At 37.2% G+C, this 19,839-nt stretch overlaps 2 protein-coding genes and 1 long non-coding RNA gene across 5 annotated transcripts; 1 reads left to right on the forward strand and 2 right to left on the reverse strand.

The window, feature by feature from the left end:
• The first annotated feature begins 5,995 nt into the window (after nt 1-5,995).
• LOC130462620 (uncharacterized) lies at nt 5,996-17,275 on the forward strand. 2 transcript variants are annotated; one of them, XR_008923175.1, is made up of 5 exons: nt 5,996-6,270; nt 6,565-7,428; nt 11,014-11,107; nt 15,613-15,804; nt 16,302-17,275. It is a non-coding gene; the product is annotated as an uncharacterized lncRNA (long non-coding RNA). The 2 variants fall into 2 exon arrangements; XR_008923174.1 differs by lacking the exon at nt 15,613-15,804.
• LOC130462619 (cysteine-rich receptor-like protein kinase 44) lies at nt 7,740-10,555 on the reverse strand. The gene is made up of 7 exons (XM_056831293.1): nt 9,601-10,555; nt 9,372-9,509; nt 9,155-9,273; nt 8,870-9,080; nt 8,556-8,793; nt 8,315-8,465; nt 7,740-8,204 (listed from the first exon to the last, which is right to left on the reverse strand). Exons 1-7 carry the CDS (start codon nt 10,430-10,432, stop codon nt 7,908-7,910), a joined length of 1,986 nt encoding a protein of 661 aa, XP_056687271.1. The 5' UTR covers nt 10,433-10,555; the 3' UTR covers nt 7,740-7,907.
• Nucleotides 11,890-14,871, reverse strand: LOC110790701 (putative cysteine-rich receptor-like protein kinase 31). Of its 2 annotated transcripts, XM_021995478.2 has the most exons (7): nt 13,984-14,871; nt 13,529-13,678; nt 13,309-13,427; nt 13,026-13,236; nt 12,701-12,938; nt 12,455-12,608; nt 11,890-12,207 (listed from the first exon to the last, which is right to left on the reverse strand). In XM_021995478.2, the coding sequence occupies exons 1-7, from the start codon at nt 14,804-14,806 to the stop codon at nt 11,929-11,931; spliced, it is 1,974 nt and encodes a 657-aa protein (XP_021851170.2). In that variant the 5' UTR covers nt 14,807-14,871; the 3' UTR covers nt 11,890-11,928. The 2 variants fall into 2 exon arrangements, with proteins under 2 accessions (XP_021851170.2, XP_056687272.1); XM_056831294.1 differs by lacking the exon at nt 13,529-13,678 and having other exon boundaries at nt 13,984-14,116.
• Nucleotides 17,276-19,839: the final 2,564 nt, after the last annotated feature.

Consider the following 19,839-nt stretch of genomic DNA (forward strand, 5'->3'; position numbering starts at 1 on the left):
AAGTATGATAAACTAAACCTCTGCATTGAATGATACACAACATTCATATGCAGATATGGAATCAAGTTTGAGTTCCATGAATGTTTTAAGTATTGGGTGAAAGGCCTATATCTGTAAAAAACATTAAATGCTTGATTTTGGGTTAGAGGCCCACAAATTGGTAAGCATTTGGTTTAAACATTTATCATTTATGAAATTATATTTCATAGTTCATTTAATCTTGGTTTAGTATTAAATGATAAGTCCATGTGATTCAAATCATTCAAATGGGATGTCAAGATGGATTCTTCGACAAAGAAACACCCATAAGTGAACTTGAATATTGAAGTCACAAAGGATCCCTAATCCAGGTCATTGAAAGGTGGACAACCAATGACTAATGAAGATTAGATTGCAAGTTGATTTATAGTTCTGTTTCTTGAACTAGATGGACTGGATGTCAGAAATCATTTGCATAGATACTTATTGGATCTTGTATCGGATTGACCATGAGAACACTTTAAGAGATTAAGTCATGTCATAAGTAGTTCTCATTAATGGTGATTAGAACCATTCCTCAGAACATGAGCGATTATGTCTGCTCGTTTGAGAATTAGTTCGCTTTGATACTAGCTAAACGTCGCACCGTAAAAGGAGGCTATAAAAGCAATTATTGGGCGTACTATGAATCAAAGTGAGTATTCATAGATTGCAAGAGTGGATTGTCCTCCTATCTTTGATAGGATATGGTGTTTGTTGTGTAACAAGGCCTCTCGGAGAGTTAGATACTATAAAATGCATGGCCGTGCTCAGAATGGTTAGGCTTAACCTTCTGCAAAAGTTTGACAGTTGAACTCTGTAATCCGAGAAACACTTCTGGACCTAATAAGGATGGCTTGGATCTTACCTTATGTTCAGTAAGTAACACTAAGTGACAAAGGAATGTGGATGCACACTTGTCTGAATGACAAGTGGGAGATTGAAGGAAATATGTCCTTCACTCAAGGTGCATTAAGTCTAATACCAAGGTTCAGATTAATTGCGAACAATTAATTCAGTGAGATCAAGTGATCGGAACAGCTAGCTGGAGCAATGCTTCCGACCAGTGAGTTCTAATGAATATTAAGCTCGCAACTTACTCTTGACTGAACCTACAAGGTCACACCAATGGCATGTAACAGATCATCGAATTAAATGAATCGGAAATTCATTTAATAGCTTTTCGGGATTTAAGTTGGAAACGTATTATACGATACGACCTTGCATCAGAATCGTATATGGTATCGCGAATATTCGTAAGCTAGGCGAGACGAATAAATCGTATCGTATGACGGTGATTCGTCGTATACGAAACGATAAATAATATATCGGAAATATATTTAATCACGAATACGAGGAGCGGCCCATGAGCCGAGTGCACGGAGCACTCGAGGCCCATGGGCGCGCATACGACTAGGTGAGCAAGCAAAGAAACGCAGCAGCAGCGAGGGCCTTGTGGCGCGGAGCTGTGCGCGTGCGTGCGGGCTGAGACCACGACACAGCAGCAGCGCGGCCCACGGCCCACTGGCTATGCGTGTCCGTGTGTTTGGCTTGCGGGCTTGCTAGCCGGCCTTGCCTCTTGGCTTGGTCGGTTAGTAAGGTTATGTAAATAACCTTACAACCTAATTTTCCAACTCAGTACAATCACAATTCAGATTACACACAACCCTAGGAGAAAACAGAGAACCCTAATTCTCTCTGTGCCTCCATAGTGTGTTCATCCCAAAAGGCAAAGTATCTTGATAATTGTCTAAGCTACGATAATCAAGACGGATCTGAACGTGTCGGTGAACCAAGTAAAGGAACGACAAGTGGAGTTCTTTGTTCGTGTTCGTTGACATATTATTGTGGAAAACACGCTTCGAATGTAAGTTTGCTTAATCTGTGCTTTATACATGTTTCCTGGCTTTGGGGATTGTTCCGCGCATGTTATTATGTTTAACTGTATTCCCCTACACATAGGCCACCATATCTTCAAAACCATATCTCTTGGGAGGCATCCCATAATTAGCTCTCTTTGATCGATCAAGAGCCAAACTGTGCTGAATCGCTACTGGTAATGAAGAAACTGATGGTTCTGATTCTGACTGTGGTTGTTGACCTTCATTTTGTGGTTCACTCTCATCTAGAGTGACTTGCTGCTCCACCTGTTTCGTAACACTATCACTTTCTGACACAACAATAGACTTCACAGTAGGGTTTAACATAGAATTTTCATTAAAGACTACATTTCTACTTAGTATAACCCACTTTTCAGATGGGGACCAGATTCTATACCCTTTAACCCCATCCCCATAGCCTACAAATACTCCCTTTTTAGCTCGTGGCTCTAATTTACCCTCATTTACATGATAATGAACAGTACAACCAAAAGCTCTTAAACTAGAGTAATCAGCAGGCTTACCAGCCCACACCTCAATAGGGGTTTTGAGATGTATACCTGTGTGAGGTCCACGATTGATCAGATAACAAGTTGTACTAACCGCTTATGCCCAAAATCTTCTAGTTAGTCCAGCATTAGAAAGCATGCACCTAGCTCTCTCCAGAAGTTTCTAATTCATACGTTCTGCTACACCATTTTGTTGTGGTGTATCCCTGAATATATGATGCCTAGCAATCCCTTCATTCTTGCAGAACTCATCGAACTCAGACCAACAAAATTCCAGACCATTATCAGTTTGTAGCCTTTTGATCTTCTTCCATGTTTGATTCTCCACTAATGCCTTCCACTGTATGAAATTCTCAAAAGCTTCACTTTTAGGCTTCATAATGAACACCCAAGACATCCTTGAGAAATCATCAATCATTGACACAAAATATCTGTGACTCCCTAAAGACTCCACCCGGAAAGGACCCCAACAATCAGAATGGATGTAATCAAGTGTGCCTTTGTTCTGTGTATACCTTTAGGGAACTTGCTGCGATGTAGTTTCCCAAAAATACAATGTTCACAGAATTCAAGATCCGTGACCTTGTGACCACAAAGAAGATCCGCTTTTGACAGAATTTGCATCCCTCTTGCACTCATGTGACCAAGCCTCATATGCCATAACTTGTTCATGTTCTCCTTATCAATCTTCGAGGATGCAACAGCAACAGAACCTGATAACGTAGATCCTTGAAGAAATTACAAGGTACCATGTTTTACACCTTTCAGAACCACATTCGAACCCTTACAGACATGTAAAACTCCACCTTCACCCTGAAAACTGAAACCCTTGTTGTCTAACATACTCAAAGATATCAGATTCTTTGTCATAAGTGAAATATGCCTAACATCATTCAATGTGCAGAATTTACCATCATGTGTCCGAATTTTAATTGAGCCTACTCCAACCGCCTTACAAGCAGAACTATTAGCCATAGAAATATCGCCACCGTCTACTTGCTCGTAGGTTGTAAACCACTCCCTGCGCGGACATATATGGTAAGACGCTCCAGAATCAAGGATCCACACATCACTGTGATGCGTGTGCTCATCAGCAACTAGAGCAATATCCTCTCCGGAATTGGTATCAGCTACCGCAGCAGTACCTGACGATTTATCCTGTTGCCTCTTCTTCTTGGAACAATCAGATTTCCAGTGTCCCTTCTCCTTACAGTAATTACAGACATCATTAGGTTTAGGACCCTTAGAAACTGGTTTCTTGAATTTCTTCTCCCCGAATTTCCATGCCCATAACTCCCACTGGCTACTAACCCAGCAGCCTGGTTATCTGTACCTATACCAGTCGCCCTATGGCGCAATTCTCTAGTATGGAGGGACGATCTAAACTCCTTTAGAGAAATATTATCTCTACCAACAATAAACGGTTGCACAAAATTTTCATACGATAATGGTAAAGAAACTAACAGAATTAAAGCATCATCCTCATCTTCAATTTTAACATCAATATTACGCAATTCTAATAAAATTGTGTTTAATTGATCTAAGTGATCTAGGAGAGGCATACCTTCCTGCATTCGCAGATTGAACAGACGTTGCTTCAGAAGCAACTTATTGGTTAAGGAATTTGTCATATACAGACTCTTGAGCTTAACCCACAGACCTTGTGCGGTTTCCTCCTCCGCGACCTCGGTGATGATATCGTCAGCAAGACACAACAAAATCGTCTAGTGTGCCTTCTCCTCCAGAACGTCCATCTCATCGGTGATTGGATCCGCCGACTTCCTAGCAAGCGGCGCCCACAGTCCTTGTTGTTTCAACAAGGCTCAGCTCGCATCTTGATTCTCCATAAACTGAAACTATTACTCCCGATAAATTTCTCGACCTTCACGTTAATACCAGACATCTTTCTCAAACGAACTTTCAAACCCTAGACCAGATCCGGCTCTGATACCAGTTTGTTATAACGGATGCAAAGAAAGAATAAATAACGTAATAAAGAACGCAAAGAATTTAACGTGGTTTACTAACAATGTGTTAGCTACGTCCACAGGCGAGGGGAGGAAAGTTTTACTGATCTTGAGGATTACATATTACATAATACAACTAGGTTATGACCTAGAGAGTTTATATAGTACTCTCTAGACAGATGCGGAAAAGCCCAGAAAATAGGCCCAAAACAGATAACCCTAGTCCAGAATAACAATGTGTTGACAGTGCTGGGGCGTTGCAGTGAGGGGCTTGACCGATTCAAGACATTATCTAACATGTTGAACACACAAAAAAACCAATGTGTATACATCTCAATATCTCTATGCTAAATACAGGGATAGTTTTATTAAAGTCAACTCAAAATTTTATGTCGGTCTAAGTGTAACTCATATTAAAATCTGAAAGTACAAATGAAAATGAGAAACTTTGCACCTGTGACGTATCGACGATATGGTATAGAGTCCCATAGTTAGAGTTGTCAAAACGGTTACATACACGAGTCGGGTTCGGGTCGGATCACCTTGGGTCTTGGGTCTTCATTAGGCCTGGTCGTGTCGGGTCACTTTGTCACCCAGGTTCAGGTCGGATTCGGTCGGGTTGGATTCAGTCGGGCGATCAGAACAAAGTCGATAATTAGAAGGTTGTGGGCAATCGTTTTTGGGTTTGAGAACAAATGCTGCTTTTAGATACCATTCGAGATGTAAAAAACTTGATCTAGCGATTATGTAAAAAAAGAAAAACTTTGGAATCTAAATTTGTGTTTTTCCATTTTACGTACAGGTCGGGTTCAATTTCGGGTTCATGTCTTATCTAGTCGGGTTTAAATCGATTTTGTAGCAGATAATTTTGGGTCCGGGTCAAATTTGGATCGGTTAATTATTGGGTTGATCAAAATTCAGGGGATGTTCACTCCTCGACACGGTCCAAGATCTGGTCCGATAACTATTGAGTATGGTCAAGATTTTAACCTGCGATTATTTTAATCTTATATTTTAAAATTATTGTTCAATTTACTTCAAATTTGAGTTTAATTCAAATAAGGTCATCGTGTGTTCTTGTCAAGTCAATACACAATAAAGTTAATATGGATTTTGAGTAAATAACTGATTTGGTCATCTCAAAATATTCAAGCGTAAAATATTTACTCCACATGTCGGTTGCTAACATGTTATGTCGGGTAATAATCAGCTTAAGGCCATTGTCGGGTCGGGCATATAATCGGGTTTGGGTCATTGTCCGGTCGGGTTAGTTCGGTTAACGGTCATCTTTCGGTTGGATGTCGGGTTCGGGTCATACAACATCGAGTTAAAATCGATTATCGTTTTTTTAGCAAGATTTCGGATCATGGTCGGTTATGTGTTCGGTCAGTTCAGGTCACTAACTCACAGTTAGATAAAAAAAATAAAGGCAAATTTGCGAAAGACAACCTTTTATAACCACTTTTTTTGTGAAAAACAACCTTTCATAATTTTTTTGCGAAAACAGACCTTAAATTAAATTAAATTTGCGAAAGACAACCTCAATGAATTTTAAGGCGTTGACCCAACATTTTCAGACTTAACTTACCCAATTTGCTACTTACACCCTCTTTCCCTCCCCTTTTCCCACATAAAACTAATTTGGAGCCAAAAATCCAAAAAAAAAAATCCCCAAAATTTCTCTCTGTTGTGTTCTTCCTTCCACCAATTTTTTTGAGCTGTCTCACGGTTCGATCCTAGCAAGGCAGCAACGGCGATATTTCCATTTTCTTTTTTAGTTCTTCCCTTCAATCAATTGGAGTGTACAAGGGAATCTGAAATTAGGGCTGATTTTCGTCCTTGTTCCTGAAAATCATTTTCATCGAGTATATTCCAATTCATCTGTAGATTTCTCAGGTATCAAATTCACCTATTTCTGCTTAATTTCTGTAAACTAGTTCAATCAATTATCAACTGAATTTCTAGTGTGCTAAAGAACTGAAATTTCTGGTTCAGTCCCAAATATAAGGATATCCCAAATATAAAGAATTGGGCTTTTGTTTTTCAACTTCTTTTTTATAATTATTGTGCTGATGAGTTTCAATTTAATTAATTTTTGCTTTCTTGAAAATTAGGTGACGATAATTTACATTACATTAAATTGCGCATAACTATTAAGTAATTAAAGTGTTTGTTGAACTTAATTGGCAGTGTAATACTCCTAGCAAGTTTCCCAAGTTGGATGGATTCTTTCTTAGGAAGCAGAAAGTTCATTTGTTAAGGACAGCAGATTATGATTGTGATTAGGATAGGTTGTCTAAGTTGGAGGGAGGCAATGAAACTCTGTGATGTTGATTGTGACCTCCACGGCCCGAGAATTTTAAGCCTCGCCCCACGATTAATATGTTTGTCTTTTGATTCTGGCATTGCTCATTTCGCGGTTAATGGGGTTTCTGAGGACTGGGATTTAGTCAAGCAGATGAATGACTCTCATCTTTATGCTGTTCCTGAGAGTTGTTTTGAGACAGTATTTTGAGTCTGCAGTTTGCACTTTGCAACCTATGCAGCTGTTCGGTAGATTTGTTTACCGTATTGTGTTCGTGCCTTTGGTGAACTTCTTGGTGTGATGAAGGTGATTGGGCCGTTTCCTGATGGAGTAATTCTTCACTTTTACTTGGGATCTGCTGAGATGGTTCCTGAATTAGCAGGCTTGGTGCTAATTGTTCTTTCTCTGGATACCTTGTGCCAATGAAATCACAGAAGTCAAAGAAGGTGTTGCACACTTGCAGTGTCTTCTGACAGGATCCTATTCAGACTTGCGAAAGCTGAATTTGGGTGATTTGTACTTGGTGGAAGGTGATCCTAGCTTCAGGCACTAGGAGAGAATCCATTTGAGGGATAACAGTGGCATGCCAGAAGCTGAGAACGAATACCAGAATGGTCAAACGAATTGTTGAATCATCCAGCTAATATAATGTTGACCTGGGTGGCTTCCTTACTTGAGATAAAGAAGAACTTGTGGAAATAAGCTACTCAAATGCGATTGGAATGATCTAACATACTTACATACCCCAGGTTAGTGCATTGTTTTGTTACATATGTGTTGACTGCTATTGTTTATATAGATCTTTCCATGGTTTGTCTAGCAGTTTTTCACAAGGCACTCTGAATTGTTCTCTTACATAAATGTTCTTTCTGTGAACTAATGATTGAGTGATTGGTAAGCAAACAAATTATGAATCCTCGAGCGTCGGTATTCCTCTAAGAAAATCAAATATTTTCTGGAATACATAGCTTTGGATGAACGCTTATATGAAAACAAGGGAAGTCAAAATAATCTCGTTAGAGAAATCAAATTAGTTTGAATGACATGGCAGAAAAACAAGGAGAAAACAAATTCCATTGCCTTACTTTTTCTTCAACTGACCATGCCAACTACCTCCCGTCTTGTTCTCATGCATCATTTCATTAAGGCTTATACATTTATTTTAGAAGCTCATTTGAATTGATAATTGATGCAACAAATGGAGGTTTGATTGCAGCTTCAATCAATCCTATCTAGGGTAGACTTCTGTCATAGAAACCTCATTTATCGAACATTCAGCAGCAAGTCTGCTACTTGTTGGTGTCTGACTTCGTGTGAAAAATGCTGGTTGTGAAGGCACTTGGAGAGAAACAGAACCACTACTCAGCGTAAGATCAACTGAAGACATTGTAGGTCTGTCTGCCATGTTATGCTGGACACACAGCAAACCAATGTGTATACATCTCAATATCTCAGTGTTAAATGCAGGAGATAATGTAGGATCAACTAGGTTCCATGCCTTGCCTTCTATCCAGCTTTTCCAGGCCTGTGACATCAAAATTCCATCTTTCAGTTGTTTGAATCATGTTATTATTTAGTTTTTTTTTTATCAAATAAGGTTAGTGCAAGAATCAGTCAATAAGTAAGCACACTTACAAAAGTAAGCAGATTTTCGGGATTGTCACCAATTTGGAAAGAGCTAATTCTTTGACCGCTTACAATCTCTAGGACAAGTACCCCAAAGCTAAAGACATCGGACTTTACTGTCACATGACCATGGAGCACATACTCGGGTGCCATATATCCACTACCCAAAACAAATGGCATCTCTCAAAGTTAAAAAAAGATGACAACAAACATTATTATTGAATATATTTGCTGTTGTTATTATACTTACTAGGTTCCAACAATTCTGCTTGCAACTGCTTGAGTCTGGTCAATGTTAAACAACCTTGCCATGCCAAAATCTGCAATTTTAGGATTATAATCTGCATCTAACAGAACATTACCCGCTTTGAGGTCACGATGAATGATGCGTAGTCTAGAATCTTCATGAAGGTAAAGAAGTCCTCGAGCAATGCCAATAATAATTTTGTAGCGTGTTTCCCATGGCATAGATGAAGTCTGCATAGTATCTGCATTTATAAAACTGTAAGATAGTAGTTGAGCAGGAAGGTTTGGTATTTAAAGGAATGCTACGTGCCTGCGTACCAAACAAAAAATTGTCAAGGCTTTTATTGATCACAAACTCATAAATCAGAAGCATTTCTTCTTCTTCCAAGCAGTATCCTAGAAGCCTCACCAGATTTCTATGCTGAAGCTTAGCTAATATCAGAATTTCATTTTTGAACTGTAAGTCTCCCTGAACTGAATTCCTTGCTAGTCTCTTCACCGCAATTTCTTCCCCATCAGGTAGCTTTCCCTAAACCAGAAAAAATGATCAATTAACTTCAGGTCATAACAAATTATTTGATAGATTGTAGGAAAATATGTTACCTTATAAACTGTGCCAAATCCACCTTCTCCGAGATAATTGTCATCAGAAAAACTGTTTGTTGCAACCTTGATGGTTCCAAGACTGTACTGTAAGGACTGGAGTGTTTCAATTTCTTCTTCTGAGTTCACAGAGATAACAAAGGTTAGCTACATAACAAAAAAATGAAATAAAAATGTTTTAATTCACTGCAAAACAAAAATTAGCATTCTGTCTTACTGTTAAGGTCTTTAGCAGACTTTTTCTGCTTTTTCCTCTGTAAAGTGTATATTGTAGCTATAACTATGATGAGTGATAGTGACCCGATGATTGGGATAATGACAACAATAGCTCTATGAGACTTCTTGCCCTTTTCAACTATCAGAATACAAAATTGAAATCCTGTGTTATATTTCCAATATCATGCCAACACCAGAAATCTCGAACAGATCAAAGAGTACTTCAGTACCTTGTCCAGTAGTACTTCTATTTGACGCTTGTGGTTGTGGCCGCGGTGGTGGTCCTGGCAGTGGACCTACATCAGCTATACCACCATAGAAGGGATAGATTTCATACCGAAGATTACAGCTAGGAGATAACACTCTCGTTCCTGCACTTATAAATGTAGGCTTAACAAGCCATTTTGGAAAGTAGCTAAAGATTAGGTATTGGACACAGGCAACACAATCAAGCCTTGATAAATCAGGACTACACTGCACAAGCCCATATACAGTTTCATTTGTACCAGTAATATTAGTCTGTCCAATGGCAGATTTCAGCTCAGAATTTCCTAATGAAGCCTGATTTTTCAAGGTTCTCATCAAGGAAGTAAGCGTATTGTTAAACCCTGCTATATTAGAAACATTCTTGTTATTCCACACAGCCCATGACGGATAATCTCTTACAACATGAAAAGTGGAGTTATTTGAGAAAAATATCAAGCAGTTTCCAGCGTACCCAAAGGCCTGTTTTTGGTTAGGACAGACCACCGGGAGATTTGCGGCTGAGTCACGCATACAAAGCCGGCAAGTATTCACTGGAACATCGGCCCTGCAGAGGACCATGGCTTCAACTTTGTTGGGGCTTCGGCCAGCAGTGAAGTTGTAGTAGCCTTTAGTGCTTCGAGTATCCGAGGATATTGACTTGAGGACTGTTTGGAGGTTGGTTTGGTAAGTGCTGTTTGGGGTGTATGTGATGTTTCCACATTTGCTAGAGGTGAATTGAAACTGTGCAGAAATTTGGGAAAGGAAAGAAATTATGATGAATTGGAGGACTAACCAGACTAAAGTTAGTAACTCCATCTGTTGTAAATCTTGTGATTTAGGCTGCAAATATTCTTCTGGTGGAAACTATGAAAAAAAGATTTAGAAGGTGTTTAAATGAAATAGAATATGAATTATCGAGCCATCAAGTTGGGTGGGCTGCTTTGAATTCTTTAATTAGAAAGCTAACATTTCTTGTTTTAAATATGATTTTAGTTTTGGTCAGTAGAGGCTGCTATGACTACTAGCAACTCAACTCTTGAGTACTCTCTTTAAGTAAAGTAGGTGATGCTTTAGCAAGTCTATTTTAACTAGGGTGTAAGCCTCTAAGGGCATTTTTTATTTTCAAAGTTCAATAGATGACATGGACGCCACATCTTCGCTGATATAACCTCTTGGTGCTCTCTTCATGTTTAAAAAATTTCCGTAACCAACTACCGTGATTAGCTATTTAAACAATTTACTACAACCGGTTACGTTGTTTATTTTGGTTCCCAATTTCTCATATAGGTTGTTTAAATTCTTTGATTCCGTAGCTGAGGCAGGGGATGGAATCATCATCCCATGGACTTAAAGAAAGTGCATTTTCTTATATCCACTATTTGGCTTGTGTATTGTAGCATTGTGTAGAGATGTGGGGGATTGTTTGACACTGCCGATGCATCAAGATTTGGTTTCATATCTCACTGCTAGGAAAGAATCAAGATAATTCAGGTTATTTTCTTCCCTTTTGTTATCCTTTTTATATGTATTTCTATCTTTATCTGATATAATGGTTAGATTAGAACTTAGAAGTACATGAATATATTCTTGTTTTGATCAGTGACATAATCTTATAAAAATAAAGTCCTTCATCCCGTCTCAGGGTTAACAGATAAGCATTCTCCCTTTTAGAATATGATCAAAGTTCTAGATTTGTTGTTTTCATCTGTTTGCTGCATCTTTGGATATTGAACTACTGTATTTTATTCTTAGATTCTTAGAATGCTTCTCACTACATCCCAACTGATTCAAAGTTTCAAACTGTGTAGCTAGCTTCTTACAATACATACTTAGAATTCCAGTCATTGAATGGGTCCTTTGAAACGGAGTATATCAGAATACTTAGATTATAATAAAACGAAACAATATATTTAATACACTTCTTTAAATCTTTCTAAAATGCCTAAACTGTAACAGAAGGTTGTTAAAAGCCTACAGTTACAGTTCAGTTCTTAGAAACTGATGAGAACCTCTACCCTAGTAGCTGCTGATTTACTTTCTGGGCTATAGATAATTAAGGTTATTTTTGGGGAAACTTAAGTTCGAGAATACCTTAGCTTGTATACTTTCTTTTGTTTCGGCAATCAAAATTTTGCTGCCATTAAATACAACCATAAATCGTTCATGACAAATATTGGTGAGTGAGTTGCTCCTGTCTCGTTGTTGTATCTTACTAGTATTTCAGAGTCTCATGGACAGATATATCGGAACTTCATTCATATAAATGACGAGGATAGACTTGTGTCATAGTAACCTAATAACTAATATGCCGGCTATCTACTACTAGATTGATTTGAGGTATTCCCTTGAGATGTCGCATTTGATGGTGTATGGCTTCGTGTGAAAAATGCTGGTTGTGAAGGTACTTGGAGAGAGAGAGAAGAGCTACTTAGCATCAGTTCAACCGAAGACATTGTAGGTCTGTCTGCCATGTTGTGCTGGACACACAGCAAACCAATGTGTATGCATCTCAATATCTCTGTGCTAAATGCAGAAGGTAATGTAGGATCAACAATATTCCAAGCCTTGCCTTCTAGCCACTTATTCCATGCCTGTGACATCGAAATCCCATTGTTAGGTAATTAGGTTTTAATGTGGGTCTTCACTGTAAAACTGTTGTACATGTAAGGTAAAACTAAGGCTATTTATTTGCCCATGTGCTTAAAACGTACAAGCACATGGGCAAAGAAATAGACTTGGTGGTATCATGCTCAAGGTACAACTGGTTGTACTTAGAAACTTGCAATTGTTAATGATCCATTCCTTGTATCACATAAAAGCAAGATTAATCACACTTACAAAAGTAAGCAAGTTTTCGGGCTTTTCTCCAATTATCTTAAAAGAGCTAATCCTTTGACCGCTTACAATCTCTAGGATAAGTATGCCAAAGCTAAAAACATCAGATTTTCTTGACACATGACCATGGAGAACATATTCGGGTGCCATGTACCCACTGCCCGAAACAAAAATAAAGTCAAGGGTCAAAGTTAGATGGAAAACAAAATCATTCAAATCAAAGGTTGATATTGGTACAAAGATACTCACAAGGTTCCAACCATTCTGCTTGCCACTGCTTGAGTCTGGTCAATGTTAAACAGCTTTGCCATGCCAAAATCTGCAATCTTTGGATTAAAATCTGTGTCTAGCAGAACATTACCAGCTTTGAGGTCACGATGTACAATCCGCAGTCTAGAATCCTCATGAAGGTAAAGAAGTCCTCTAGCAATGCCATTAATGACTCTGTAACGTGTTTCCCATGGCATAGATGAACTTTGTATAGGATCTGTGTTTACACAAATGTCTTAAGATATTTTGAGAAAACAATATGCAAGAAAGCTTAAAGTTAAACAGCCTGCTAAAAAGTACTAACCAAATAAGAAGCTGTCTAGGCTTTTGTTGATCACAAACTCATAAATCAGCAACATTTCTTCTTTTTCAAAGCAGAATCCTAGAAGTCTTACCAGATTCCTGTGTTGAAGCTTGGTTAATATTAAAATTTCATTTTTGAACTGTACATCACCATGAACTGAATTCCTTTCCAGTCTCTTCACCGCTATTTCTTGCTCGTCACGTAGCTTACCCTTCAAAGAGAAGATAATCAGTTAGTTGAAGTCATAACCAATTTTTCGAATGGTTTTGGGAGAACCTGTTACCTTATATACAGCGCCAAATGCACCTTCTCCAAGATAATTGTCATTGGAAAAATCGTTTGTTGCAACCTTGATAGCATCAAAACTATATTGTAAGGAGTTGAAATTTTCAGTTTCTTCTTCTACATACATTACATGAATTTAAGGGTTAAACAACACAAGTAAATTAATTAGTCCTGAAACCAACAAAGTTTAATAATGAAGAACTAGCGTTCTTTCTTACTGTTTAGGTTTGTTGCAGACTTTTTATGTTTCTTCCTCCTTAATAAGATGCAGATTGAAGCTATGCTTATTATGAGTACTAGTGATCCGATAATCGGGATGACAATAGCAATGGTGCTATGACTTCTATGAGACTTCTGGTTTATTTCAACTAATAAGAGAAAAATGGAAAATACATGTCATGTAATGTCATGCATACATTTGATATAAAATCATTTTCTAATAACTAGCTTTCTCATTTTCCTTTGTTTGTTGTGTAAACATTCTTGTTTGAAAATAGTTTTTCCAAGGAACCAAGGACGGAAAATGAAGTTTCAAAACTAGTTTCAGTAATTTGAACTGAAATATACTTTTTATGGTATGTAATTCGGGTTACAATATTTTCCTTCAAACCAATCAGAACCTAATACTATGTAGTAGGTGTGGTAGATTCAAGACTATTATGCCTGATGTTACCTTGTGGAGTAGCACTTCTGTTTGATGCTGGTACTGGTGGTGGTAGTAGAGCTACATCAGATACACTACCATAAAAAGAGTACATTTCGTATCGAAGATTGCAGCTAGGCGCAATCACTCTGGCTCCTGCAGCAATAAACGTAGGCGTAACAAAGTATTTAGGGAACATGCTAAAGGTTAAGTTTTGGACACACTTAACACAATCATGTCTAGACAAATCTGGAGTACACTGAACTAGCCCATACAGTGTTTGATTTGTACTAGTACTAGTAAGATCACTTTTTCCAGCAGCATATTTCAGCTCAGAATTGCCTAATGAAGCCTGATTTTGCAAGGTACCCATCAAGGAAGTAAGCGTATTATTTATCCCCGTGATATTAGAAACGTTCTCATTATTCCATAGAGCCCAAACTGGCCTATCTCTAACTGTATGAAAAGTGGAGTTATTTGAAAAAAATATTATGCAATTTTCAGTATATCCAAATGCCTGTTTTTCATTAGGACATAGCACCAGGAGGGTAGCAACCGAGTTACGGATACAAAGCTGGCAAGTATTTTCTGGGACATCACCCCTGCAGAGAACCATGGCTTCGACTTTATCTAGGTTTTGGCCTGCGGTGAAGTTGTAGTAGCCATGGGTGATATGAGTATTGGAGGATAGAGAATTGAGGACTGTTTTGAGGTTTGATTGGTAAGTGCTGTTTGGGGTGTAAGTTATGTTTCCACATTTGCTGTGGAGGAATTGAAACTGGGCTGAAGTTTTAGATGGGTAAGAAATGAGGATCAATGACAGGACTAAGCAGAGTAAAGTTGGTAACTCCATTTGTTGTGATTTAGGCTACAAAAATTCCTTTGTAAAGACAACAATCGTAGTCTATAAATATGAATTGAAAAAGAGAGAATATGGTGGAGTTGGTGTAATTTTAGAAAAATATACTTGGCATTAAGACAAAAGCTGGAAGCTTACATGCATTGTAGATACACTTTTGTTTAAGCGTTCAGTAGGTAGAGGCTGCTACCTCCATTTAACAATTACTCCGTATTACTCCCTCCATCCCGGAATACTCGACCCGGTTTGACCGGCACAGAGTTTAAGGGACTTGAATTGACTTATTTAATTTAATAGGTAGTAGTTGATAGTGGGGTATTATTTTAATGTAGTTAGTGGGATGTGGGTTAAGAGGTGGAGTTGGGGGAGAGTAGGGGTTGAATTTTTAATTATTTTTTGTATGGAGTAGGGGGTAGGTGGGTTAATAGAGGTGGAGTGAGAAATAATATAATATTGTTAGAATATTTCCATTTTTAGAAACAGGTCAAGTATTAAGGGACGACCCGATAATGAAAACATGTCAAAGATTCCGGGACGGAGGGAGTAACTATTAAGGGGTTGTTTGGTTCGCTGAATTGGAATGGAATGGTATGAAGTCTCATACCACTATACCAGGGAGGTATGAATTATATTCCATTGTCATGTCAATTCATGATTTTTTTAATATATTGATGTGAGCCTTGTTTCATTATGATCAACGTTTGCTTTCTAAATTTATAGTCATTTGATGAGTCCCTTGCACTCCAAATTTATAGCCTTGTTTCATTGTGATCAACGTCCGCTTTGTAAATATATTGCAGTTCAAATTTTTGAAGAATTTTATTTGGATGGAAAAAACTATCAGATCTATGGGGATACCGTGGGAGTTACTTCGAATGATGGTGTCTTTGTCGCTTACGATGAATGTGCTTTTCCAGTTTGCAAGCCTTGTTATGAGTATGAGAGAAAAGATGGAAACCAGTGTTGCCAGACAAGATACAAGAGATAAAAAGGTTTTCTCGCTTTAGATAGTCTTTATACCTTTCACTAAACCTTATTTTGTTTTACGGATATTTCATGAAATACCCCCGAGTTTTGAAGTAATTCACCAAATGCCCATCAAGTTCCAATAATTCACCAAATACCCCTGACAATTGACTTAATGCCCAAAATACCCTTACTGATAACGGTCCGTTAGTCCGCCGTTAGCCTAGTTTCATAATTCACCAAATGCCCCTTTTTTAAAATTTATTTCACCAAATACCCCAAACTTAAAAATAGTTATTCTGATGTTCCAACGGCTAGTTTTTTCGTTTGAAAAGTAGCCGTTGGTCTTGCTTGGCTATATATAAAAACCCATTTTCTGAATGTTTCTTGTAATTTAGATGTTGTTTTGCTTTGCTAATTTCATTAGATTTGTGTTATGAGTTTTGTTTCAAAATCATCATCCACACACAATGAGTCCAAATATATTAGAGTACGTACCTAACCAATTTTGCTATTGTGGTAGGAAATTTGCCATCCGAATCTCCGATACAACACTCAATCCACAAAGGTTGTACTACAAGTGTGATCCTTGCAACAATCTGAGATGGTGCAAGGGAGTAGTTGAGCAAGAAAACAGGGGGCAACAGCATGAAGGACAATACAGGGGAAGCTTAGACGAAGGAGTTAAAGTACTGAAAACAGGGCAAAAAGTAAGATGCAATAGCACTTGAAGCAAATGAAGAAAAAGCTGATACTGTAATGTCAATACAAGGCATCTTGCTTTGATTTTGTAATGAAGAAAGGCTAATCCTATTTATGTCATGGTTTGGGATGGACAGGCAGAACTTAGGACTCAGGAGAGCACGCAAGTACTTTTAGCAAAAAAAAGGCCAGGACTTCAAAGAACTCTTAGCAAAGAATTTGGGAGACAACCAACATGTGAAAGAAGTCTGAGGGCAGGGTCTTATTATTGGTATAGAGTTTGATGTACAAGCTGGCCTGCTGGTTGATGCTTGTCGAAATTCAGGAATGTTAAATTGTTAATATTAACTGCTGGAAAAGGAATTAGTGAGATTGGTTCCTCCACTGACCATATTAGAACAGGAGCTCGAAACAGGTTCTGAGATTCTCTTCGAGTGTTTCCTGTCCCTGGGTTGAAGCAGTTGAGTTGAATTTGTGTACGATGAGTCGATGCTTGTCAAATTTCCTTGTGACATCAATATATCCATAGCTCATAATTGGCATCGTAGCTGTAAATCAGGAATAAGTTTTCCTACTAGCTTCTCTTTGGATTATGCCTTGGGTTTAATGTACAAATTGTCATTTCAAGATATCCCACTCGTTAATCAGAACATTGATTTTCTTTGATGCTTGGATTCTTTCTATAAGTATCTTTCTCCCTTATTGTTAGGCTTAGTTTGTTATTTTGATACCTATAAATTGCGTAGCTTTGTATTGAATGGAACACACAATCAACATTATTATTTTCTCTTCTTACTACGTTTGTTCATAATTAGCCTTTAGATATTATCACGACTTTAGTGGATCAAGAAGGCATAAGCAAACAATAAGCAACGACTACTTTTCAAACGAAAAAACTAGCCGTTGGAACATCAGAATAACCATTTTTAAGTTTTGGGCATTTGGTGAAATAATTTTAATAATAGGGGTATTTGGTGAAATAAATTTAAAAAAAGGGGCATTTGGTGAATTATGAAACTAGGCTAACGGCGGACTAACGGACCGTTATCAGTAAGGGTATTTTGGGCATTAAGTCAATTGTCAGGAGTATTTGGTGAATTATTGGAACTTGAGCACTTGGTGAATTACTTCAAAACTCGGAGGTATTTCATGAAATATCCGTTTGTTTTATTATCGCACACATATAAAGAATTTTCCTAAAACTTCTAAAAGCATAGAGGACGGGCGGGGGAGAGGATGTGAGACATAGAAGAGGGAGGAAACGATAAGGATCACTTTGAAGAGACCTTGTTTAGAAGAGGCTTTAAATTATTAAATATGCAAACCATAAAATTTCAAGCAACCTATATGGAATCAAATTATGGTATATTGGTATTTGGATCTGTACTTGGATGATAAAATTTGCAGCCAAACAAGTGACATCAAATAGAGTTTCAATTCATACCTAAGGGATTCCCATACCATTTCATTCCAATATTCTGAACCAAATATCGACCAAGCTATAAGTTTGATTATGTATCTACTGTACTTGGTAATATTGATAGTAGGTATGCTCTTCAAATGGAATTTGGATGCATAATATTATGCTACTCTGCCTTACTGTAGTTTCAAGTAGAATTTGGACTATTCTTCTATCTACATTGTAATATTCATAACAAATATACGATAGTAGAGCAGTTGATATTTCCTATGTTGTCAATAGAGTACTTTGACCACATATAGTAGAGTATTTGGTCATATATTGTAATATTTATTTTTGATACAAATTTTTGATGCTTTGTTGTACTATAGTGGAGTACCTACTACTTACTTTCAAGCAAAGATTGAAGATTTGAGGGACTTATCGGTTACCTATGTGACAAAGCATTAAGAAATGATGAATGAGGAATCTGAAGATGATATGGATTATGAAGATGCTGATATGTAGTTGATTTATTATTGTCATTTTAATTTTAGAGTTTTGTATTTCCTTTTGGAGAAGGTTGGACAAAACATTAAGCACTTTTAAAACATTACAGTTTTTATACTCTGAAATATTTATGTTGGATGAATGAATAATTGGATTGTTTTGGTTTTATAAATATGTTTGTACCATTTATGTAAAAAAGAAAGTCCGGTGTCAACTAGAAATATTTGCATCTGATTTTTTTTTAAATTTTTTTTTAAATCTAATATATAACACAAAACTCAATTTTATTGGTAAATCTTATACTCCGTAATAGTATGAAAATAATCAAAGTTAAAAAATGTAGTAAAGTTTTACCTCATTCCATTGATCTTTGCACCGTATAGGCATTCCTTCTTTTCTTTTTCTTTTTCTGGTCTTTCTTTCCTATTCTTTGTCTTTTAAGACAAACATATATAGTCTATCACAAATCCTTCGAAACTCAAAACGGGACATATATAGTCTGATCGCAAATCCTTCAAAACTCAAAATCCTATACTGAAACTCTTAATATACCAATTCATCAAAATCAGAAAAACCAAAATTCGTAACCCTAAAATCAAATAGATTATAACTAAAATTACCCTAATTCAAATTACAACCGGTGAATGTGCTTTCTTCTTCATGTTGCTCATTAGTTCCCTTCTTCTCATTTTTTGTTGGGCTTGCATAGTAAAACAAACTAACAAATGCAACAACGTCACGTGTAACCTTAATCTAGGGATTCAATTTTTAACCAAGGAACTAACTTTTGTTTGTTTTGATTAATTATGGCCGGAAAATGAATAGTAGGTCCCAAAAGATGAAAAAAAATATATATAAATCCTAAACGGTAAAAATTGTAAAAGGTTGGACACAAGTTACATTCAGTACTATAAATTCACTTTGTCTATTAGGCAAGTCCAAATACATGCCTGTCATGTATTTGCAAAAACATGCCAACCCCAAATAAAAAGGTAAATGTAAATCTTAAATATTTTTGGGGGGAAATGTATAACATAATTGTAAATTTGTAAAACGGGGTGGTGATTTGGCAGTGCTGAGTTGGTATTGGTATTACAAAAATGGTATTGGTATTACAAAAATGGTACTAAACATTTTTTAAATGAAATTCATTTTCCTTAAATGGTACTCATTTTGTATTAAATTTTATAAAGTGGTATTAATATCACAAAAATGGTGCTAAATATTTTAAAATGGTATTCATATTACAAAATTGGTACTCAATTTTTCTATATGGGATCCAAGTTGGCAAACGGGGTTGACTATTCAACAATTTCAAAATGGCTGAGAAATTACAAACAAACCCATAACATGTATTTCATAATACATGCCTGGCTGCGATTTTGACGCCCTCCCTAAATGGTTGACACTCCCTTCTCCATAACCAAAACTAAACACTTATTTCAGTTTG

Source organism: Spinacia oleracea, chromosome 6 (genome assembly GCF_020520425.1).
Source record: "Spinacia oleracea cultivar Varoflay chromosome 6, BTI_SOV_V1, whole genome shotgun sequence".
Lineage (NCBI taxonomy): Eukaryota > Viridiplantae > Streptophyta > Magnoliopsida > Caryophyllales > Amaranthaceae > Spinacia > Spinacia oleracea.

Bases quoted from the DNA above. Each gene is read 5' to 3' on its own strand.
- LOC110790701 (XM_021995478.2), bottom strand. From the start codon at position 14,806: ATGGAGTTACCAACTTTACTCTGCTTAGTCCTGTCATTGATCCTCATT. The intron at 12,939-13,025 runs GTTAGTACTTTT...GTGTAAACACAG, and splicing joins CCTAGACAGCTTCTTATTTG to ATCCTATACAAAGTTCATCT. The intron at 12,609-12,700 runs GTGAGTATCTTT...TGTTTCGGGCAG, and splicing joins AGCAGAATGGTTGGAACCTT to TGGGTACATGGCACCCGAAT.
- LOC130462619 (XM_056831293.1), bottom strand. From the start codon at position 10,432: ATGGAGTTACTAACTTTAGTCTGGTTAGTCCTCCAATTCATCATAATT. The intron at 9,274-9,371 runs GTAAGACAGAAT...CTGTGAACTCAG, and splicing joins GTCTGCTAAAGACCTTAACA to AAGAAGAAATTGAAACACTC. The intron at 9,081-9,154 runs GTAACATATTTT...TTTCTGGTTTAG, and splicing joins GATTTGGCACAGTTTATAAG to GGAAAGCTACCTGATGGGGA.